Below are 23,044 nucleotides of genomic sequence, written 5' to 3'. Positions count from 1 at the left end.
GTTTCATTTCCCTACATGCCTGCGTTCGCTGGAGCTGTACTTTCGGCTTCCTTTAAGAACCTTCTGTTTGCATTCACAGCTTGGCTAACTGCTTGGCACAGAAGGTCTGGCCTTCAGCCTGTCTTGGCTTTCCACCGTCCTTCCTGACTCAGCTTTGCATTGCTGGCTTTAGGTTTAAAGGGAGAGATATGACTCTTCAATTCAGGCCACGGTAGGGTTATTATTGGCCTAATTTCAATTTTGTGTCTCAGGGCATTCAGAGGCCTGAGGAGAGGGAGTCTGGTTGGTGCAGCAATCAAAACACACAGGGTTTGTTAACTACATTTGCTGTCTCAGATGGGTGTGACTCATGGCACCCCAAGGCGAGATAACAGTAACATCGAAGGTTGCAGATCACAGATGTAGTAATAATGAAAAAGCTTGAAAGTTTGAGCGAATTGCCAAAATGTGCCCCCTCTGTGATGGAAGTGACCACTGGCTGTTGGAAAGATGGTATCTACACACTTGCCAAAATCTTCAACTTGTAAAAAAAAGTGCAACATTTGTAGAGCACAGTAAACTGGCGCACAATAAAACATGGTATGTTTGTACCGTATGTGAATCCACTTAACACTGGCTTATAGCCACCGCACCTCTCTGAAGTGTGGACTCAGGCAGTGACAGTACAGGGGCACCTGTCAGTCATCCCCCAACGCAGCATGTGTTTCTCTGGCCGGGAATGCTCTTCCCTATGCCTCCCGCCAAGCCAACCCCTATGTGTTGGCTCAATGCTCTGAATTGGGAACTGGGCTTAAATTCATTCACAACCTCTTCAAAGAAGCCTTCCCCCAGCTCCTAAATCAGGTCCCCTGTTCTGTACTCTTAACAGCATTATGTGCCTCTCCTTCCACAAGCCAGCATGGCAGCCACTTCCGTTTGATTTAAGATTGATTAAAGCCTTAATTCCCATGTGACTATGGGCTCCACCAAGGCAGAGCTGCACTGGACACCGCTGCCTCTCAGAGCCTGGCTCACTGCAGGATTCCACAAATACTCGATGGGTGAATGAACCAAGGCACAACTGGGAACCTGTCCGGGCCGCTTAGTTCATCTCCTTGGGCCTTCAGTCTTTCCTGGAAAATGAGAGGGCTGCACTCACTGCATGGTTGCTAGGTTGTTACGAGCTGCCGGAAGCACAGTGAGAATCGCTAGGCTGAGAGGCTCCAGAACGAAATAACTGGAAGTGGTATAGGTAACTCCCCATTAGGTACCAGCCAGTGAGGCTGATGGGCAGCCCCAGGGAACATCACCCCAGTGTCTGCTGGTGGAGTCTCCAAAAGGCCCTTGCCTTGAGCTGCTCACTAACACGGAAAGCTAACCACGCCCAACTCCGCTCTTTGGACTGCGGTCTTCCACGGGGAGGAGCAAAAGGATCAACGTCTAGATCGCAGATAACTGGAAAACAACTAGTGTCTTAATTCTCAGGTTGTTTTGAAGGTGAAATTTGATCCCCTTAGTCAGGTACAGGAATAGAGCTGGGCCCTGGGAGGCAACCAGGAATACACTCAGTCATCAGGGTGGAGGCCCCGTGAGGGAGTACTGGTAGCTTTGTACAAAGAGCGGGAGAGGGCAGAGACTCCTGTTTGCTTCTGCCAAGCGATGTCTGCATTGCCTTGGGTGTCTGCCAGCAAGAAGGCTGTCACCAGATGTGACCCTCAACCTTGGACCCCCAGAAGTGTGAGCCCAAATAATCTTTTTGTTGTGCCCTTCGTAACAGAAAATGGACGAAGACAACCAGTACTGAGGACTTGCTCTGTATCTGCTCCGAGGATTCAGACTAACAAGGCACTGTCCCTGCCTTCCCAGGTCTGCTAGGGCAGAGACAGGGAAACAGTGTTTGGGCAGCTAACTGGAACATGGTGGGGGGCTCAGGTGTTCTGGATCTTAAATTGTGCCAGGATGCAGCACTTAGCAGCCTTAAACATTTTAAGATAGCCGAGCCATGGAAAATGGTTTTTTTGACATTTCACGGATTTTACATTTTCCCTGAAGCCATTCTTAATCATCAAGAGCTGGAAATTGTTGTAAGAAATTGGGAGGCCGTGAAGGTATTGGCTGGAGTTTTGGAGTCAAATTTAGACACTGGGTCAGTGATCCTGGTGAGTTACTTCGGGTTTCTGAGACTTTACTTAAAACAAATAAGGAGAGAGTCTGCATATGTGGGTTGGTGACAAAGCCACTTCTTGCCCTCTGAACACTTCCAATTTCTATACGCACAGCTGTCATTAAACAGTCTGCCCAGGTCAGCTTTGGAACTTTTGTACAGGTCTGCTTTCCTTAGATCTAGGTAGGAGCTGTGTCATGAGCCTTCTGGAATATTTATACAGACTAGCACAGTGCCTGATGCAAAGAGTGCACTCCAGGGTTACAGCTGAATGAGGAAGTTATGTTAATTTCTCCTCTTCAACGTGGCAAGAAGTGACTGGGTCTTGTTTGCAGGGCCTCGGCCATGGCGTGGTACCACCACTTGAGATGACAGGTGGACTCCAGGCTCCACCTGCTGCTGATTGGGGAACCCAGGGCAAGTCACTGATTTTCTCTGAGTCTCAGTTTTTCCTTCTATAAAATGGGGACAAGCTGTACCTAACTCAAAGAATGGTTGTGAAATGTACTGGATTTAGGAGAACACTAAGCACATAGTATATAATAATAAATTAATAAATAGAAACTCTTAGTAGCAGTAGCAATGGGACATTCCATTTGATCAAAACAGAGGCATGTTGTCTGACAATGCTTTGCATGAGTAGGTGAAAGCACTTTTTGGAGGTGAAAGTTTTATTTTTCAGCTTTTTACTAGGACAGGTCTCTCAGTGATGGCTTAATAATTATTTAGACTCTGAGACTGAATCAAGACAGCACCATAAGTGCTGAGGATTTCCTATCTTTGTGTCTAACCTCAAGGCTGACTGAGTCACACACCATTATAAGCCAGAAAATCTTAAAGAGCAGGGACTGGCCAGGTGAGATGCTTCCTCCTATAGAGGAAATCCAATCCTAGAGGTCCTCGCAGCTGCTTGACCATGTCCCCTTACCCCTTTGCAACATAAAACACCTTTTATAAAGTTAGAACCAGGGATTATTTTCAGGAAGATGATGTGTGTAACAGTGCTGCTTTGCTACAGACTCCTAAACATATGTGTTGTGGGGGGGGCGCATTTTGGAGTGTTTATGGATTTCTTTTTTGGTAGGGAGGTACTGGGAATCGAACGCAGGACCAGGCGCTGCACTGTACTGCTAAGGTATATCCCTTGCCCTTTATGGATTTCAAGAGACCCATATACTTGGTTCATAAAAGCTGTGAAATAATTTAGGGGGCCTTTCCCCTCTCTCAGTTGAAAGGCCGAGGGATCTGGTTAGGATTTAGGAGAGCTTTCACATCTCACCACCAGCACCACTGACAGTCCTGATCTCAGAATGGTGGGTCTCCAGAGTCAGAAAGTGTAGGGGTGTCTGATGGTGCAGGTGCTGAAGAGATCTCAGCATCTAGGTTAGGAACGTTTCTCAGCTCATACTTGGCAGCATGGAACGTAAACATAAAACGGGTGCCTGGATGTTCCTAGACTTGGGAGGATACAGCCAGTTCCTACATCTCTGAATTGTCTAATTTTTTTTCTCTCTTTTTGAGACAGGGTCTTGCTATGCAGTTCAGGCTGGCCTTGAGCTCATTTTATAGCCCAGGTTGGTCTCTAACTCACAATGATCCTCCTGCCTCAGCCTCCGGAGTGCTGGGATTACAGGTATGTGCTACCACACCCGCTCTGATGTTAACTCAAAAGTCAACCTCAAAAACCCTGGAGTGGAGGGTGGCCTGCAGAATGGGGAGTTTCCGCCGGTCAGAATGAGGAGTTTCTGCCGGTCAGAATGGGAAGTGGAGACAGTGGTGAGGGCGAGGGCCCTGGAGCCCCGCTGAAGCTATCTGAGTAGGTCCTTGGTTTCTGAGTCTTACCTTCTGAGTTTATACAAATACAGAGAGTTGCCTGGCTTGGAGAACTAGATCAGACTGTGGGCAGCCGGAGCAGCCGGTTCAGTCTCTGCTCCTCAGGAGACCTCCACCCCTCTCCTCTACTTCCCAGTGGCTCTCCCTGGGGCTTTGGCACTGCTTCCTGATTTTGTTTCCTGGGACTTCAGCATGGATCAGGCACAGGCGCAGCCCACCCAGACAGTACCCTCAACAGGTGGCACTTTGTAGCATGGCAGAAGGACGGGGACAGGTAGACTCAGGGGCCCCGGGGAACTGCAACCTGCAGACAACTTCCCATGTCAGTGTGGGCACTATCAAGCGCCATCTGAGCTCACCCTGGGATACTGAGTCTTAGATTCAAGATCAACAAACACAATTAGTTTAGAACAGCTCGGTTTGCTTTTAGCTGTTCTTGTTTTCACTTACTGAATCCAAACTCTACTTTCTTGCCACCCCAAATTTCTTTTGGTTCTCGCCTGTGCTATCCCTTGGCCCGTACTGTTTTTATTGAGCATTTCTTCTCTGTACTCAGCCAACTCCTTCCTAGGAGCCAGCCCCATAGTCAGACAGCCCCTCCTGTGGGAAGCCCCAGGGATGCCGGCCTGGTGTCCCCGTGTGAGCACACACACACACAGCTGTGCCCGGCTCTACTGCAACTGCGGGTTACACTGGCTTGCGGAGCTGAGTCCACTCTCCTCCTCCCCGCTTGGCCCGAATGAGCTCCATGCAAAGGAGGACCGTGTCACCTATCTCTGTCTCATTGTCTCCGGGGCCAAGCGTAATGGCTGGCACTCAGTAGGGACTCTGAATGGAAGAGAACTAAGTTTTCCTACTCTAGGGCAGAAAGGAGAAAGCCATAGAAAGAGAAGACATATCAGGGATGGGAGAACATCAGAGACAAGCTAGCAGCACTTAGGCAGACGAAAGAAATCACTCCACTGCAACAAGGAGTGGGGGACGGACTGGTAAGTGTTTCAAGAAGGCAAATGGCCAGAGAGGAAGAAACTGCGGCAGCCAGATGGAGTGGGTGGCTGAGCTTCTGGTAACTTTAGAGCTCTTCTAGCGCCTCCTATCAACAGCCTGCACCCCTGGGCCGCCTTGTACCGGGAGCAGCTACTCGGGAAGATGCAAGGGCATTCTGGGCTTGGCAGTTCATCCAGCTGCTCCTTCCCCGCTCGATGGAATTGGCTAAACCGAGGCTGCTAGAGGACTTCGCGTATTTTCCAGGTGCCCCATTTTATTACCAGATAAATGAATTAGGGAGTAACATAGCCAGCTGAAGTTGTCAGAGTTCATTAACAGATATGATGACTTTCAGAGCTCCCTTTAGGACCTTATAAATCATTCTGGAGGTTCTTACCTTTATCTCATTATTTGAAAAGGTAACTTGAGAGGCCGCTTCCCTGCTCTTAAAGTGACCTCTAGAGAAGTCCACCTGGACCGATAGATCATGCCAGATTCCAAACTGCACTTACAGTCTGCCAGCAAAGCAGCACCCCGTGGCCCTTTCTCTATTCATCCCCAAGCCGGCTGCCTGAGGGGGCCTTGGGAAGCCACACACCAAGGGCTTCAGAGGCCTGTCCCATTGTGTGGATGACACAGCCATTAGTAACCATGGCAACTTCCCTTCCTGGCTGTGGCACTTCACAGGTCTAAATGTGCACAGGACTCTTCCAGATTTGGGGAGCCAAGCAGAGCGGCGCCTGGCTTGAGCCACAAACCAAGGCAAATATGAGGAAGCACTTTCAGGTGAAAAGAAACAGTCTCAAATTTCTGAGTCAGTAAACTTGCATACTTACGCTTAGGAAGATGCAAAAAGAAAAGAAAATGACATCTCCTTTTGCTCCTTGTTTTTTACAGCAGTGAACACAAAGCATGTGGAGGATGTGTTGTTGTTCTAACAGTTGTGACGGGACTCCACAAGGACGGCCCCAAAGGCCAGGGGAGGTAATGTAACATAAAACCCTCCAGGATGGTCTCTCAGTCCTGAAGGCAGCTCCAAGAGTCACCTTGCTGCTAATGCCCACACAGCGACAGCAGCAGGGCTGTCTCCCTCAGCGAGCTTGGGAAATAAGGACAGGGGGCTATTGGCCTTTATTTTCTTCCCTTTTTCAGAGAACCCTGAAAAAGACTCCTCTGCCACAAAAATGATGTGCCCATGAGGTAATGCATGTGCGAACCATCTCCAGTGAGCCAGTCACTCTGCACACGTATTTCAAAATATCATGCTGCATGTGATAAATACAAGCTGAGCATCTCTAATCTGAAATTTCAAAATCTAAAATGCTCTACAATTTGAAACTTTTAGAGTGCCAACCATGAATGGAAAATTCCACACTGTGAAACTTCATTTCATGCACAAAATCATTAAAAATATCAAGCAAAATCAACTTCCAGTGGTGTATATATGGTGTAGGTAAAATATAAATGAATTTTGTGTTTAGACTCGGGTCCCACCTCCAAGATACCTCATTGTACACATGCAAATATTCCAAAAGATGAGAAGTTCTGGAATCTAAAATGCTCTGGTCCCAAGTGTTTCAGGTTGGGGGTGCTCAGTGTGAACACCGCAACAGGGATATTTTGGGGTGTGTTGATGAGCAGTGCTATAGGCAGGGACAATTTTTTATCGATTAAAAGAAAGAATGCATCACCTGAATCAACACCTCCATACCCACCACCTCTGTTAACCCTGCCAAGCAGAAGAAAGGGACCCGCCTTCTCCCCTGCTGCTTGGGCAAACAGGTGGGATTACCTGTCTAGGCCTGGCCAGCCTCGGCAGGGCCACTGTCAGAGTCGGAGTCAGCCAGGTCTGCTGTGCCTTCAGCCGCAGTCTGACTCCAGCTATCTGACCTGTCTGAGGTGGCATCCTCCTCTCCGACGGTCACCTCCACATAGTCTACAACGCCAGACTCCTCGTTTTCGCTGCCCTGGCCATCTCGGCTGCTGCCCTCTGACCTGTCCAAGGTGGCCTCTGAGGGCTTGGCTGGTAAACAGTCTTTTGCCTGCTCACTGCCCCCTTTCACTCTGGGGCCCAGCTTCTTCAAGTCCTCTTCGCAGAGAGCTTTGGGGTCCTTGTGGTAGTGTGGAACTGCCTCGCTTCCGTTCTTTGGGCTCTCGGCAACTGGTCTCGCTGCTTTCCTCATTACAGTGTCATAGCCATGATCATCTGCAAGGTGCTGTTGCTGGTACTGCTCCACCCACTTTAAGGTTCCAGTTTTTAGCAAGCATCTGTTCTCCTTGAACCAACGCACGATCTCAGTTCGTACCAGGCCGGTCTTGGCTGCTAACTGGTCATACTCCTGGGGAGTCGGCCACTGGGTTCTTGCAAACGTGCTCCTCAGAAGATGAACCTGCTCTTGACTTTGTGTGATTGCTGGTGAGGTGCTGGGGAGAGAGCTGGCTATCTGGGCACTTGTGAGCTGGTCGAGTCGGGACAGGGAGCCATTGGGGGCCACCACATCTGGGCCTTTTCTGCCAGACCCCATGGAATCCAAGACAGCCTGTTCCATGCTGTCCCGAAGCTTCCGCCTCTCCGAGAACCAGGAGTCAATCTCTCTCCTGCTCAGCTTGGTCTCCACCCTTAGCCGATCCAGTTCTGCTTGCGTAGGAAAAGAGCTTTTCAAAAAGCTGTCTTCCAGGATTTTCACCTGACCCTGTGTTTTCTCTTTGAACTTCTGGGGGGCAAAGTCTGGGTATGCGTGGTATGTGCGGCCATGTCTGGAGGCTGCGATGGCCATCTGGTCTTTGGCAAGGGATTCGCTAGTGATGTGGACGATGCCCCTCTGGCACCGATACCGGTGGTCACTGAACCACTTCTTGATCTCACTCCTGGCCAGGCCGGTCACCTCGATGAGTCGGTAGACCTCAGCGTCATCAGGGAACTGACTCTGCAGAAAGCTCGCCTTGAGATGTGCAATCTGTAGCTTGGTCTTCTTGCGGTCACTGGCTGGGGTGGGTGGAGGGTTAGCTGCCTTGGGTGGAGGCTCTGGTACCTGGGCAATGTGTGGGCGCTTGGGCTCAGGGGCCACTTGGGGAGTCACCAAAGGTCTCTTCTGGCCATGGTTGGTCACTCCAGCCACAGTGAGCGTGATAGGGGAGCAGGAGACAGTTGTTGACCCGCTTGTCACCTGAGTCAGCACCAGGCTGGTCTGGCCAAGGATCTGGCATGGCAGAGCTGTCTGGAGGATAGGCTGGGACATTTTGGTGGGGGTCAGCTGGGCGGGCAGCACAGTGATTGTAGGCGGTACTGACTGGATGGTGCCATTGAACATCTTCTTCCGGGCCTCCTCCACCTCCTCCGGGGACCAGCTGATGCCATGCTTTAAGCGCTGGGTGGCGAACCAGATCCTGATATGCTCCTCTGGGTGTTTGGAAGCTGCTGTGAGCCAGGACAATTCAGCCTGGGTTGGGTAAGGGAACTTGTTGAAGGAGTTGATCATGGTGGCATTTGTGTCCAGGGCAGAGTTGTATTTGGTAGTATTCAGTGGCACAGGGACCTTGGGGACAAGGTTGATATTTGGTGGCAGCTGTAGAGAAGGCATGACATGTCCTAATGTGTCCTGGAGGAGCTCCACACCTCCGAGTCTTGAAAGGATCTCAGCTGCATCTGTCACCAGGCGGGCAGTCCCTTCCACATGGTTTTCAGGGATGGCCTCCTCAGGCTTCTTGGGCACCTTCTTGGCATCTGTTTTCGGTTTTCCTGTCTTCATGATGGGGGTTTTACTTACTGAGATCCCAGGATCATGGTCACCACTTCCGAGGCCAGTGGTAGTGATGGACACAACATGGTTGGTGGCCTCGATGGACTGCTCCAAGATAGTTTGATTATTGCGCTTGATTAACTTCAGCTTGAAGTTGGTCTCCCCTGGATGGAACTTGGAGTTGTGGTCAGACAAGGAGTCGTACTTTTTGGTTGTGAAGTTACATTCAGCACACACGTAGAGGGGGTTGAGAATCACATTGGGGTGCTGCATGTCCACGTGTTCTGTGAACTCGTTCAGGTTTTGTGTGGAGTAGGGGCAGTATTTGCACTCATAGCCACCTTGAAGTTTTTTGGACTGGTTTTCCCCAGTGGATTTCACCTCTATCACTTCATTTTCTTTGGAAGAGCTTTCAGGTTCTGCTGTCCAACTGTCCTTGGCCGCATCGGACAGTGGCATGGCCATTCCTTTTTCTTTGGCCCTATCTCCCTCCTCTGGCACATCTTTTTCTATCACTTGTGATGTCCGAACCATGCACGGAGTTGTGGATTTTCGTTTGCTTGCCATGCTGCCTGTCTGGGCAATGGCTTATTTTTAGAGAGGGTGGAGGGGTGGCGGCAGGGAACTTCTTGGAGAAAACAGGATAAAAGGCTTTTGGCTTTATTCCCCCTCAAATGGCTTTGGCTTCCCTTGAATGCTCAAGTCTCCGGCTGGAGTTTTCAAAATGATTTCAGCACAGAAAATCGCAACTGTATCAATTGCTAAACATACCAGGCAGCGTCATATCTGTGGGACAAGGAGAAAGACAGAATCAGTGCCTCTTCATAACGCAGAAGAAACAAGCCTTTCTTTTTGAGCTGCCCCCATGACCCATCCCAGTGGGCACCCAAATCAAACAGTTCCACAGGTCCAGGTGCGAGTGGATGCTTCTGAACATGAAGAGTCTCCTTCTTTCCCTCCTTTTCTGGGCAGTGGGAATGGCCCCCAGCAGCAAGCAAGACTGCGGGGAGAGGGGGAGATGACTCTATGTTCCGAGACAAAAAGATGCAGAAAGGGAACACAGGCTCTAAGATCTTCTAATGGGGAGGGTGGGGGGCAGGAGGTGGGCAGTAAAGGGGGGCAGTGAAGGGGATGTGGCTGATGGGTGTCGCTCTTGGGCTTGCAGGCTGCTTCTCACTTGTGGTACCTCAGAAGCCAGACCAATGCTCACCTGGGGCCAGCAAGTAGGGTTCTGTGGGCATTAGAAGGGAACATGGACGTGTTGCTACTGATCATAAAAGCAAAATCACTACAGAAAATCCAGAAAATGCAGAACTTATAAAGGAAAATAAAAGCAATCACTCTACATTTTGGAGTTTCATTTTATTTAACAGTGCCCCCTTTCCATAAATACTGAACAAAATGATGATTTAGAAAATGGCAGCATGTTATATTACATTGTAAGGATATACCATGCATAATATATGCAGCCATTCAACGTTTCTTGGATGTCTATTTAGAATTGTTGGCTCTTAACAAAATTGCAGTGAACGCCTTTAGTCCTTATTTCTGAAAAGGGTCCTTGGACAAAGGCCTGGAAATGGCCCTCCTGTCTCATATGACCAAATTTTGGCCGCAACTGGCCCTTCCTCTAGCAGCATGAGAGAGGGTCCAGCTTCCTACCCATTTCCATAAACTATCACCTTTGGAAGGCCTTGCCAGAGCCAGAGTGACAGCACACATCTTGCCGGGGCAGCAGGGTCACAGTTTGAGGCCACCCTCGAAGGGTAGCTTTAGAGAGGCTACAACTTAGGGAGACCCTGTCTCAAATAAAAAGTAATGATCTACAGTCCCATCCTTTTGTTTCTTCTCCAGGGAGTCAGGAGCGGTGAGATCCAATCAGACTGCTCACGGTCCCTGCGTGCACAGAGCCCTCCCACCCCTCTCCAACAGCGCCTATGCCCTTGGTTCCTGGCCCTGTGCTTCTCCCTCCTTTGCTCCTGCCGCCACTTCCCGGCCAGTACTGCTTTTGGCCCAGGCCAGTGCAGTCCAGCCGGAGCTCCTCTGGGACAAGCCTGTCCTGACCACTGCCCCTCCACACGAGGACGCCTTTCCTGGCCACGCTCCAGCTCTTCCTCTGCCTTGCTTTCTCCAAAGCATGCTTATAGCTGACATTCCACTATCTGTTTTGTGGCTAAAGGAGGAGGGGGCATCTCTTCACTCCTTTATTTCTTGTCTCTCCCCCCAGAATTGTGCTGCCCCCTGTGGCAGCCACCAGCCATGCATGGTTCTTTGAATTTAAATGAACTGAAATGAAGTCAAATTAAATATGCAGGTCCTCGGTCATACTAGCCATGCTCAACAGCATGGCTGTTCTGATGCTCAACAGCCAAACGCAGGCTGTTATACTAAACAGGGTGAGACCTCTCCATCCTTGTTGGAAGTTCTAGTAAACAATGCTGAGCTAGAATATGGACTCTGTCAGGGAAGAAAGCTTCCAGTGCAGCTTCCCCAGAGCCTAGAACAGAGCCTTGCCCACAGTCTGCTCAGACTGCTTCCCATAAGCATTGTCTGCATATGAAGCTACCTACAGGTGGGGACTGCAGCTCACAGAGCATGCTGAGGTATGGTGAAACACCTTTTGAATGTTCAGGGGTGCATGTGCATGTGTGTGAGTGTGCTGGGGTTATACGTGCAGAGGAATGCTGTAAAAGGAAGATCCTAAGGTTCTGTGTGAGGGACTACTGACAGAGAACGTGGTTAAATGTGCACATACTGGCCAAGAGGTCTGGGGTGTCTGAGTTAGAATTTGAGAGAGAGAGAGAGAGAGAGGGCAAAAAGACTCCATTCCTGCAGGAATGGGTGCTGGGGAGAGACCTTTCTTATAGAAAATTCCCAAATCCAGAATATTCTAACCTGTTAAAAGTGGGCCAAAGAGATAAGGTCAAATTGTGTGGAGCCTCTCTAGGTTCCAATAACTGTGGTTCAAACCCACGAGTCTCTTCCAAAATTTACTCAGCAGCCTGGCATCCAAACTGGGGTGGATTAAGAGGAAGCAAAGAGAAGAGAAAGAAGCAAACAAGAGAGGGCTCTTGGAGCCTCTGAAGGATCCATCTCTGAGAGCCCGCGGGAGGACCTTCAAGAAGTCTTCCTGCTGGAGCACAGTCCTGCCACGACAAGGGGTGAAGTGTCCGTGGTGCAGAACACGCTGGCCTCTGGCTGCTGTCCTCTTGCTGTGAGCCACCAGCAAGGTCAGGCCTGCTACCAGCGTGATGCTTCATGTGCTTTGAGCAGTCTTCTGGTTCCGATGTGCACTGGTCAAAGTTGGCAACAATAAAAAGTGAACAAATGAAATATATTGTAGGACTAAGTTCCAACGTCCTTTCCAGTTGGGTAGCAAATGGCCTGATGGGTTGGCTACAAGTTGTGGGTCTTGTACCCAGCCAGCTTCCCACAGGTCTGACCTGTACAGGCACAGTAATGCCAACTTGAAGAAGCCTCACTCACTCCAAGGGATCAGCAGGGTGTGATGTCCCTGTCCTCAGGGGGTTGCCCGAGCCAGCCAGAACAAAGCACACTGGAGTTCCAAGTCCTGCTGCCTAGGGGAGGTGGGGTAAGAGTTTCCTTCGTGAGGACCCTTCCCCATCTGCCCCTTTCTGGTGGGGGTCTCAGCAGCCTTCAGGATAACCAGGAGTGTGGCAGGGATGCGTTACACAGAAAGGAGCCGAACCACCTACGATACTCTTTCCTTCTCTGTATGTTGCCGACACTGACTCAGTTTCTGTTTTACCCACTATGACAGTTCCCGTGTGCCTGAAAGAAACCCTACCATGAATAAGAAAGGACAAAATCTTGGAGTGCAGAATATAAAGGGAAAATGACATGGGCAGATGTAGTTCTGGCACTGAGGACCCGGATGTGGACAGACAGACAGAAGTCACTGCTCTTGGAGAGCTTATTATGGAAAAGAGCCAAGCAGGGAAGACGGGAGAGGGCTGGAGTGGGGGATGACGGGGACTCCAAGCACAGCAGTCAGGGCCTGCTCTCCGTGATGGGGGACAGAGGAGCATCTGGATGTTGTGGTGCTAACAGTTTATAAAGCACAGGGTAGTCAGTATTCATTTTGCAGGGCAGGGTGGATACAAGTGTCACAGGGGAGGCAATGTTCCTCTTCTTGGAAACCCAATTGTGACAACTGCTGCTGATGACAATTCTCCATAATCTCTTGAGGAGTCTATTTCAACTCTGAAAAGCAAGTGTGATTAGCCTCAATCTGCCAACAAAAGGACCCAGACCAAGCAAGATACAAAGTCAGCACTCAAAAATCAATATCCTTCCTGTACACAAATAACAAACTCACTGAGAGAGAAATAAAGGAAACAATACCTTTCACAGTAGTATCAAGAAAAATGAAATATCTAGGAATCAGTCTAATGAAGGAAATAAAGGCCTTTACATTGAAAACTACAGTACTCTGAAAAAGGAGATCCAAGAGGATATCAGAAAATGGAAAGATATTCCTTGTTTTTGGATGGGAAGAACCAATATAGTGAAAATGGCCATACTTCTAAAATTGTTATACAGATTTAATGCAACCCAGATCAAAATACCAACAGCATACTTCACAGAATTAGAGAAAACAATCCTAAAATTCATTTGGAACCGGAAGAGACCTAGAATAGACAAAGCAATTCTGGGAACAAAGGCAAGGCAGGGGGCATCACAATCCTCAATTTGAAATGATATTATAAAGCTACTGTGATAAAAACAGCACATTACTGGCAAAAAACCCCTGCAAAACAAACACCAACCAACCAGCCAAACAAATCAAAACAGACAAACAAAAAAAACAGACCCAAGGATCAGTGGACCAGATTAGAAGATGTAGAAACAATCCAAGCACACTCAGCCACCTTATCTTTGACAAAGGAGCCAAAAATCTTCACTGGAAGAAAGACAGCCTCTTTAATAAATGGTGCTGGAAAAACTGGCTCTCCATATGCTGAAGACTGAAACTAGACCTATATATTTCACCATGCACTAAACTAAAATTGAAATGGATCAAAGACCTAAATATTAAAGCAGAAATACTTACTCTGCTGGAAGACAGAATAGGTAAAACTCTTGAAAACATAGATGTAGGCAAAGACTTTATGAACAAAACCCCGATTGTACAGGAAATATTACAAAGAATCAGTAACTGGGATCACATCATATTAAAAAGCTTTTGCACAGCAAAAGAAACCACCAACAGACTGAAGACACAACCCATAGAATGGAAAAAAGTTTTTACCAGCTACCCCTTAAAGAACTACTCTCCAGAATATATAAAGAACTCAAAAAAATCAGACCCCTCCCAAATGTAAAGACCCAATCTGTCTTAGTTACTTTTCTGTCATTGCTGAAATGAAATACCTGATGTCCAACATTAAGAAAGGAAGGATTTAGTTAGCTCACAGTTTGTGGAGGTTTCAGTCCATAATCAGCTGGCTCCCAAGCAGGGTGGCCTGGCAGAAGACAGCAAAGGCAACAAGAGCAAAAAGGGGAGAGAGCAAGCCTCTTTTCCACCCTTATACATTTAAGCAGGCTACCTCCCCCTCAAGGCTAGCGCAGCACTCACACCATCTTCATGCGCTCCTCTTGCACAGGATCAGGATATTTACAAAGTGAGGACCCTGGCCCCCTGCTGAGTGCTTAGCTAAACTTCTAAACTTCTCAAGTTGACACAATGTATCAACCACCAACAGACCAAAGAGGTAGCCCACAGAATGGGAAAAAATTTTTACTAGCTCCTACTCCTGTAAGAGCTACTATCTAGAATATATGAAGAACTCAAAAAAATCAGATCCCCCAAATGTAAAGACCCCATCAAGAAATGGGGATCTGAAATAAATAGACAGTTCTCAGATAAAGAAGTAGACACAGTAAATAAATATATTAAAAAATGCTCAACATCACTGGTCATTCAAGAGACACAAATTAAAACAAGGCTGAGAGTCCTTCTCACCACAGAAGAATGGCTCTCATCAAGAAATCAACCAAAAACAAATGCTGGCGGGGTTGTGGGGAAAAAGAACCCTTCTCTACTGTTGGTGGGAGTGTTGACTAGTGCAACCACTGTGGAAATCAGTGTGAAAATTCCTCAGAAAAACTAGGACTAGAAGTTCCATTTGACCCAGCTATTCCCCTTCTAGGTATATTCCCAAAAGAGTTGAAAGTATCACATCCCAGCAACACATGTGCACTCATGTTTATAGCAGCATAGTTTGTAATAGCTACATCTTGGAAACAGCCCAAATGCCCACTAAGTGAAGGATAAAGAGAATGTGGTTTTTTTATACAATGGAGTGCTACTCTGCCATAAAGAAGGATAAACTGGAGACATTTTTAGTTAAATGGGTGCACCTTGAGACCATACTTTTAAGTGAAATAAATCAGACACACGTGTAAATACTGTGTAGTTTCTCTTGTGTGGGAAACTGCAAGTGTAAATAAGGACCAAAATGTATAATGTGCATTGGGAAATGGGAAGAAAATGTTCAGGTGGGAAGGAGGAGCGGGGGAAGAATGAGGATAAAAAGTTTTTAAAAGAATGGGAGGGAAACAACAGAAACTGAGTTTTATAAAGGGAAAGGGGAAGAAGGATTGAAGGGAAGCGGGGGGAATGGGGAAAAAAGAATTAAGATGCATCATGTACAGCTACAAATCCCCTAGGACGAATGTGATTGTTATGTATATCAAAAGTGTATCAATAAAATTCATTTTAAAAAAGAATAAATAAGTGGATTTATCTAATATATAAATTGGGTTCACAAACCAAAATATAGAACCAAGTGCAGGGAGGGAAGCAGCTGGCTAAGGCCAGGCTGGCTCATGGGGCAGAGAGGTGCTCTCCGAGGGGAGGGGCTTGAGAAGGAGGAGGGTGCCTCCACTGGGGAGCCCCGCTTCCCAGGCAGAGCGGACAGGGGCTGGGCCACAGGGCTGAGGCCGTTGGAGGTTGGTGCAGCAAAGTCAATGCAGCAACAATGCGGGGCGGCCTCAGGCCGGGCCAGGAGCTTCCTTCTGTGCTTTGGGCAGTGGGGGTCTCCGAGGTTGGGGCTGCTGAGACAGCTTCCCGCCAGTCTCCAGTCTCTGCTTTAGATCCATGATGAGGCTCACTTCTCACCTAGAACTTCTTTCACTCATTGTGGGTTTTCCTTCCCTACCCAGGAGTGGCTGGGTGTTTTGGGCTTAAACGTGGCAACACCAACTCTGCTTCCCTTGTGTCCCAGACCAGAGAGCTCACCTGCCCTGGGGGCTTAGTGTATGCGAAGTGTGGATTTAGAACCTCAGAGAGGTTAAGAAGCTTGGTCAAGGTTACCCAGCTTCAAACTGGGATATGAACTTCAGGGACAGACAAACCCCTTTGGGGATTTTGTTAAAGTGCAGAACGAGTCAGTGGGTCTGGAGCAAAGCCTGCTTCTGCGGTCTCCCACAGCCCCAGGTGAGGGTGAGGACACACTCTCCATCTTCCTGGGAAGCACCCTTCCCTGTCCTGGCCCTGCCTTCCAAGTGGCTTGCAGGCCCTCAGGTCAGGAAAAAGGGGTCAAACCATGAGCACCCTCAACTCCTCTCTGGATGGCTGACACCATTCCTGCTGTCAGCATGAGGGACTCAGCCAGGTTCCTGACCCCGGGGTTGGTGTCTGGGGAGGTGGGGAAACTGTGGGTCTCTAGCCTGGGGAGCAGGGGAGTGTGGCGGTCACAGGGGGCTGCAGAGCCTGGGGTGTCAGCTGGGAGCCTTCGCCTGTGCTGCTGGTGCTCAGGGAAATCACACCTTGAGGCTTTGACAGGACGCCACTTCTCATTTCAGAGCTTTTCACTGGGCTGTCAGAGGGAATAACAGGGCTGTCTCGGAGCTTTCAAAGGAAGCATCCTGTCAAGACATCAAAGCCCAAAAGGATGCTTTTAGCTTTGCGGGGTCTGTCGACAGAGCTGCTAACAGACTCCACGTCGGTTAACTCAGGGTAGACCTTTTATGAGGGGAGGGAGCACATCGCTTTGTGTGAAAAAACCACAACCCACTCCCCCCAGGAGTTCTGGAGACAGGCGTGGTAGGGGACAAGGTAGATGGGGCAGGGTGGGGTCTCCTGGAAAGTGGAGGTACTGGGTTCCTTTCCAAGCCCCAGCTCTCTTCTTTGTCTCTGTCCTTGCTGCCATTTTCCTCATCTGTTTAACAGGAATTGTTCTGGAAAGGTCATTGGTGTTCTTGGGGGATTTCCTGAGCTTTATGCTTTCTCCCCATCTGACCATAAATCTAAATTTGAATTTTGAGGGTGAGCTTGCAGCATGGCTCGCAAACCATCGCACATCAGCCAGGTGTTTGGCAGAAAGAGCAGTGCCTAATCTCCTGTCCACACTTATTAAACCCAAACTTTTAGGCCCAGGGCCCTGTGCTTCTGAGAGCAGCCCCACGATCCTGCGCACAGCCAGCGTGGTGGGCCTGGCACTTGGGCATCGTTGGCTTCTTCCGTGTAGAGCTGGGGGTGCAGACGCCGCCCCAGCCCAGCGAAGATGCCATGCTTCATGTGTGTTACACGGGGACACCAATAGCAGCCCAAACTCCTGGTCGCTGGGGTGGAACCCTGTCCTCCCAAGGCGAGTGGCAGGCAAGTTGCAAGACGATGCAGGCATGGGGAGGCACCACACAAACCATGACCTTGGAAAGGGCAGGACTCAGGACACGGGGTGCTCGGTGGCAATGGATCACACATGTGACTACAGTGACGCCCGCTTCACGGAGCTGGTGGATCGGTGCAGTCGTGCGCTGAGAAGCTGCTTCCTGTTGTCTGTGTTTGTGTTTAACATCTTGTGCTGAGCTGTTCAGACAACACACTTTGAAGAGGAAAGGGGGCTGGCTGCTCTGGTTGAGTGTAGGCAGGGTAATAGAGTAAAAAGGTGTTTACATGCATCCTCTTTATTCTGCCCGCAGCGGCAACTGATGGCCATAATCTCTATTTTAAGATGAAACTGGGGAGGCGGCGCCCAGACAGTCCTGGCTGCACAGGCACTGCTGGGCCCTGGGACAACAGCTGTCCACTGTTAGCAATTCCCTTTCCCCATCCTGGGCCTATGAATTAGATTTCTCACAAATTCCAAGTGGCCTTTCCCCTCGGGGATGTTCAGAGGATATGGTTTTCACTGAATGGTGATGTCTTTTTCAGTGTGCTGCTTTGAGATGCTCTCTCGTTAGGCAGTGCAAATCTGCCCTGGTCCCTTCTTGCTCAGGAGTTGCAGTGGCTGAATGAAGTCTGTGCTGCTCCACCTAGCCTGCTACATCAGCGGTGCCGTGGATTTGGGTGACACTGGGCTCAGAGAGGATGTCGGGGTCTGGCCCGCAGTAGGGTAGGGGTTGTGGCTTCAGGTAGTGTACTCAGTGCTTATGGGCAGAGACAGCCATCCAGGCCTGGGGCGGCAAAGCTGTCCTAGACACGAGCCCTGAGCCCAGGGTTTCCTCATTTATTTGGAGCCAACGAATCCATACTCAGACCCTTTCATCCCTTCAGCGAGTGGTGATGCAGCTCCCAGGGCCTGGCCCCCGTTCAGTGCCCAGCTGGTTGGTGGAGAGGGTGTGCACTGGGACCAGTGCCCCTAGGTTAAATCCAGGCAGAAGCTAGCAGAGGAGTCCACCTTTCTGTGGCCACGCCAGGATGCCCACCTCACAGTCCCAGAGCCCACCCCCACCTGGAGCATAGCAGATGCAATATAGAATTCACCATGGCCACCTCGGGGTCTGCAGCTGAACAACAGCGCCTCTCCACCTGCAGGGTGGAACCCCGTGTGTGCGGGGCCCGTGGAGGGTGGCTTTTGTAGGTGAGCCCGCATTCAGATGTGGGGCTTGGCAAGTGTATGCGGATGGGCCATTCCCTTCTCTTCTCAGCCCCCAGTGCCTACCCCACGGAAGGTGCTGGACACTGGTGTGGGATCGTCTCCCGGAGCTCTGCTCGCCGGAGCTCTCTTTGCTCAGCTCTTGTTCTTGCCATCGATTGCCTATGGCAACTGGTCTAGCAGTTTCAGCTCTCCCTGTGCTGCCTGTTTTAGTGGAAGATTTTGCCTCAAATAATCTTGTCAAGAAGATCAAGGATCCCAAGATCACCTTTGTCCTCATCTACTCACTGACTGGGCAGAAGGAGGTGACTAGTCACCCCATTACAGAGCCCTGAGCGTAGCCCTAGCTCTCCCCTAGCACTCACTGGCTCTGTCTGCTGTGATGTCCCTTTGCCAGGTCCCTTTCCTGTGGGTTACAGGCACCTGAGGCTGCCGTTTCCCTAAAAATGTAAAGAAAGCAAAACCAACATGAAACACAAGACTGCATTTCCTACCACAGCATGGTTCTGCCACTGACCACACAATGTTATACCAACTTCTGCTTCCTGTGGCTCTGAGGGAGACACCTGGGTCTGGGGCCACCATCCTGCACAAGCTGCACTGATCTTTGGAAGCCTGAACCCAGGGAGGAAAATGAAACCCACGTCAAAGGGCCTGGATTGGGGAGCTGATCTTCACGCCCTGTTAGCTCCGCACCCACTCCAGGATGAGCTCTGCAGGGCATGATGCAGGGCACCTGTCTGTGAAAATGACTTGGTCATCAAACTGCTCCAAGGACATTTGTGGTGGCCACTGATCATCGGGTCATTTATTGTATGGTTTACCCTCACTTCTGCAGGTTCTGTCCCCCACTCTGTCAACATTTTTCTCTTACACTGCTGAAAATATCCCATATTGCTGACCTGTGGAGCAAACCGGCACCCTCAAAAGCCTTGTCCTTGGCTCCTCTCGGCCTGGTTCTCTTGGCCACTTCCTGCTCTCATCCTTTGCTTCGGGTCCATTTGCTGTCCTCTTCAGGTGTGGCTTCCTGCCCTGGGGTCCTTCTCATCCCCTCCTCCTCACCCTTCTTGGGGAGCTCTCAGCTCTTCCTTGCAGACACCCAATCCTGAGCCCCACTCCTCTCTCTAGAACCCCTGCTTTCTTCCCAGCTGCCAGCTGCCAGAGAGAAGGGGGTGGACCGGAGTGAGGGGAGCCGCACATAGGCTGTGGTGGCTACTTCCACTGAACACCGACTTTAGTTACAAAAACAGTGCTGAGCTGATTCAGGAAGACCACGGCACACAGTGTGTGGATCAGACATTCTTGTCCCACCAGAGAGCAGCTTCTACTCCCTCTGCTCCTGGCTGGTGTGCTGAGGGGAATCTGGCAGAGGTTGGGTCAGGTCAGAGTCCCCCTCCAGGGCATCTTTGAGCACTGCTGGTGTGTGTGTGGGTCTCATGTGCACCTCAAATTTAACTGGCTAGAGCCAAGTGTGTCACTTGCCTCCCCAAACTGGTCTTTTATACCATTCCTTATTTCAGATAAAAGCACCGGAATCTACATAGTCATTCTGGCTGGAACCCTGGACTCCTCCTCCACTTTCCCCATCATAGTTTTTCCCACATCAGGCCCTCAGGCTCTGCTTTGATCCCGCCCTCCTCAGCCCCTGCTGGCTCCACCTCCTGGCTTCTGGGGCTGCAGGGCCTGCTGCAGGTCCTTGGCTCCTCTCGGCCTGGTTCTCTTGGCCACTTCCTGCTCTCATCCTTTGCTTCGGGTCTAGAGAGAGGAGTGGGGCTCAGGATTGGGTGTCTGCAAGGAAGAGCTGAGAGCTCCCCAAGAAGGGTGAGGAGGAGGGGATGAGATGGATGCCTGTGGCTATCTTTTCTCCCTCCTCTGGAAAGTCTAGTGCTGCTTCTAGAGAAAAAGAAAGTCTGCTATGGACCCACTGTGGTGCACACGGAACCCCGGTACTGAGTAGGCCACACTGTCCTGACTGGGCAGAATTGTTTCCCCAGGGAACTGGATGTAAAGAGTGGGCGCTGGTGCAAGCAGAGCAGGAAGAACCAGGGGGATTTCACTCTGAGGTCTGGGGCTTTTGTAACCGCTGGGAAAGCACATGTGCCTGTTGCTGGGGTTGCTGAAGGACTGGGTATAAGCGAAGTGCCCCTGGCTGCCTCGTTGCCAGAGGGAGGAGAGCTCAGCCAGAGGCAGAGAGCTGGGCATGGAAACGTCCACTGCATCCCGCCACATCCGAATCCCACAGGCCCCGCAGCATCAGTCTGTTTCAAGCAGTTTCATGGCTTCCTGAACCTGCACACATCTGAACACACAAGCCACCTCTTCACCGCCACCGTCCCTTTGTGAAGCAGAAGCACCAGTGCCTGCCCACCTGCCAGCCTCTGGCGGGAGCCTGCCTGCAGTGTGCTCCCTTGGGGGCTGCCACCCTTGCCTCGGGCCTTGACTCTGCACCCCGCATTTTCTCGTAAGAAGAATCTCAGACACGAGCAAGAGCGACGTTTTTACAGGGATAACCTTGAGTCCTCACTAAGCTAAAAAATAAGTCATCCCCAGGCTTCAATACTTTATTTTTAGCAGCAGAATTTTTTCCACCACGGCCCTCACGATGGATGCTATGAGAACCTCGTGTTCCTAGCTGTGTCCAACTGCGTCACTGCATCTCCAGGACGACTTCCTGGGGGTGTGGGGGAAGCTGTGAGAGGGGCCCACGCCACCACACTCCTTCCTCAAGCACTCCTGGGGTCTGGAAAGGATTGCACAGCAGGAGCTCTAAGTTTTTAGAAACAGAGACATGAATCTTGGAAAAGAGAACACATCTCCTTCATGTATTCATTTATTCTTTTTCACACTGAGCTACATCTCCAGCCCATTTTTTATTTTTTACTTTGAGACAGGGTCTTGCTAAGTCGGGAAACTTTCCATCCTCCTGCCTCAGCCTCTCAGAGTGCTAGGATTACTGGTGTGTGCCACCATATCCTGCCTGTTTGTTCATCCCTTAGTGCCTGCTATGTGTCAGATTCTGCTAACAGACTTAGGACTCCTGCCCGCAAGGAACTGTTATCAGAAGGGAGTAGACAGAGAGCAAGTAAAAAATAAAGACACTGCCGAGTGCTAAGTGTGGTGCAGAGTTTCATGTTCAAGGATGGGACCCAGGCAGCAGCCCTGCGTTCCATGACAGAAGCCGGGAAGCTTCGGTCTGCACACCAGGAAAGACCGGCCATGCATGCTGATGAGTGTTGACCGGTGACAACAGGTGACTCACTGACTACTCGCCACATTTTGCATTTGCTGCACATTAATTTCCAAATTCGTCTGTTAGTACTTAAAAATCCTTGCTAGGTGTGACAGCTCACACCCGTAATCCCAGCACTCTGGGAGGCTGAGGAAGGAAATGGCAAGTTTGTGCCCAACCTGGGCAACTTGGCAATTTAATGAGCCTCTGCCTCAAAATGAGAAGGGCTGGGGATGTTGCTCAGTGTGAAGGGCAGGTGCTCAGTCCCCAGTACTGAAAAAATTCCTATTTTCCCCAAAGCTATCCTTTTACAAAGTGCTGAAAAGCCTCATAGAAAAGTACAAGTTTTCACTTATCAGCATGAAAAAAACTCCTCAAGGATTTCATAATGGAAAAATGCTTTGCTTGTCCCTACGCAGGACAGTTCAGGGATAAGCAAGCATGAGACACGTGGAAAGTCCCACATGGCTCCAAAAAGAGCAAGTCTTTTAAATTTTACAAAACACTAGGTTTCAATGTGACATTTTTATACACATGTGTTCTGATAGCCACTGTCTCCTTAACCTCCGTACCTTTCTTCCCTCCTCGTCTTTGTTCCCACTCCTTGTGCAATAATAGATCTCCCCCTACTTCCACATCATCTTTCACACCCTGCATAGTAGGAAGACATGTCTTTCCGAGTCTGACCTCTTCCATTTAACATGGTGGTCTCATTGTAGATGACATAATTTCATTTTTCTTTACAGCTAAATAATACTCCACCATATATGCACCACATTTTCTTTATCCATTCATCTGTCAATGGGCATCTAGGCTGGTTCCATATATGGGCTGCTGTGATAAACACAGGTATGCAGGTATACCTACAGTATGCTGATTTTAATTCCTTTGGGGATATACCAAAGAATGGTATAGCTGGGCTATAAAGTAGTTCTACTTTTAGCTTTTGAAAAGCTACCATTGGATGGTTGTAGTTGTGTGGGTTTGTCTCTGTGTGTTCTACTCTATCCCACTAGTCTATATGTGTATTTTTGTGCCAGTACCATACTGTTTTTGTTTCTTTTATTTGTTTGTGTTTTGGTTTTTCTCCGGTACCGGGAACCGAACTCACGACCTTGCGCTTGCCAGGCAGGCGCTTTGCCGCTGAGCTAAATCCCCAGCCCTGTTTTTGTTTCTTTGGCTTTATAGTATAATCTGAGGTCAGGCATTATGACACCTTCAACCTTATTCTTTTTGCTTAGGGTTGCTTTTTCTCCTCTGGGTATTT

General features: G+C 49.5%; 1 protein-coding gene and 1 long non-coding RNA gene across 3 annotated transcripts in view; one reads left to right on the top strand and one right to left on the bottom strand.

Annotated features, from left to right (window-relative positions):
- Zhx2 (zinc fingers and homeoboxes 2) overlaps nucleotides 1-23,044 on the bottom strand; it is an 84,762-nt gene that overhangs the window by 11,279 nt on the left and 50,439 nt on the right. For both annotated transcript variants that reach the window (XM_005410909.2, XM_013507918.1), the window contains one exon: nucleotides 6,756-9,489. In XM_005410909.2, the coding sequence (XP_005410966.1) occupies nucleotides 6,760-9,270 (2,511 nt within the window). In that variant the 5' untranslated portion in view covers nucleotides 9,271-9,489 and the 3' untranslated portion in view covers nucleotides 6,756-6,759. The remainder of the gene's footprint in view (nucleotides 1-6,755; nucleotides 9,490-23,044) is intronic.
- Nucleotides 3,736-13,046, top strand: LOC102024506. Its single transcript, XR_264820.2, has 3 exons — nucleotides 3,736-5,749; nucleotides 5,861-5,947; nucleotides 10,558-13,046. It is a non-coding gene; the product is annotated as an uncharacterized LOC102024506 (long non-coding RNA).

This window comes from Chinchilla lanigera, unplaced genomic scaffold (genome assembly GCF_000276665.1).
Source record: "Chinchilla lanigera isolate Chin_1 unplaced genomic scaffold, ChiLan1.0 scaffold00139, whole genome shotgun sequence".
In the NCBI taxonomy this organism is placed as follows: domain Eukaryota; kingdom Metazoa; phylum Chordata; class Mammalia; order Rodentia; family Chinchillidae; genus Chinchilla; species Chinchilla lanigera.
This window is presented reverse-complemented; position numbering and strand designations above follow the sequence as displayed.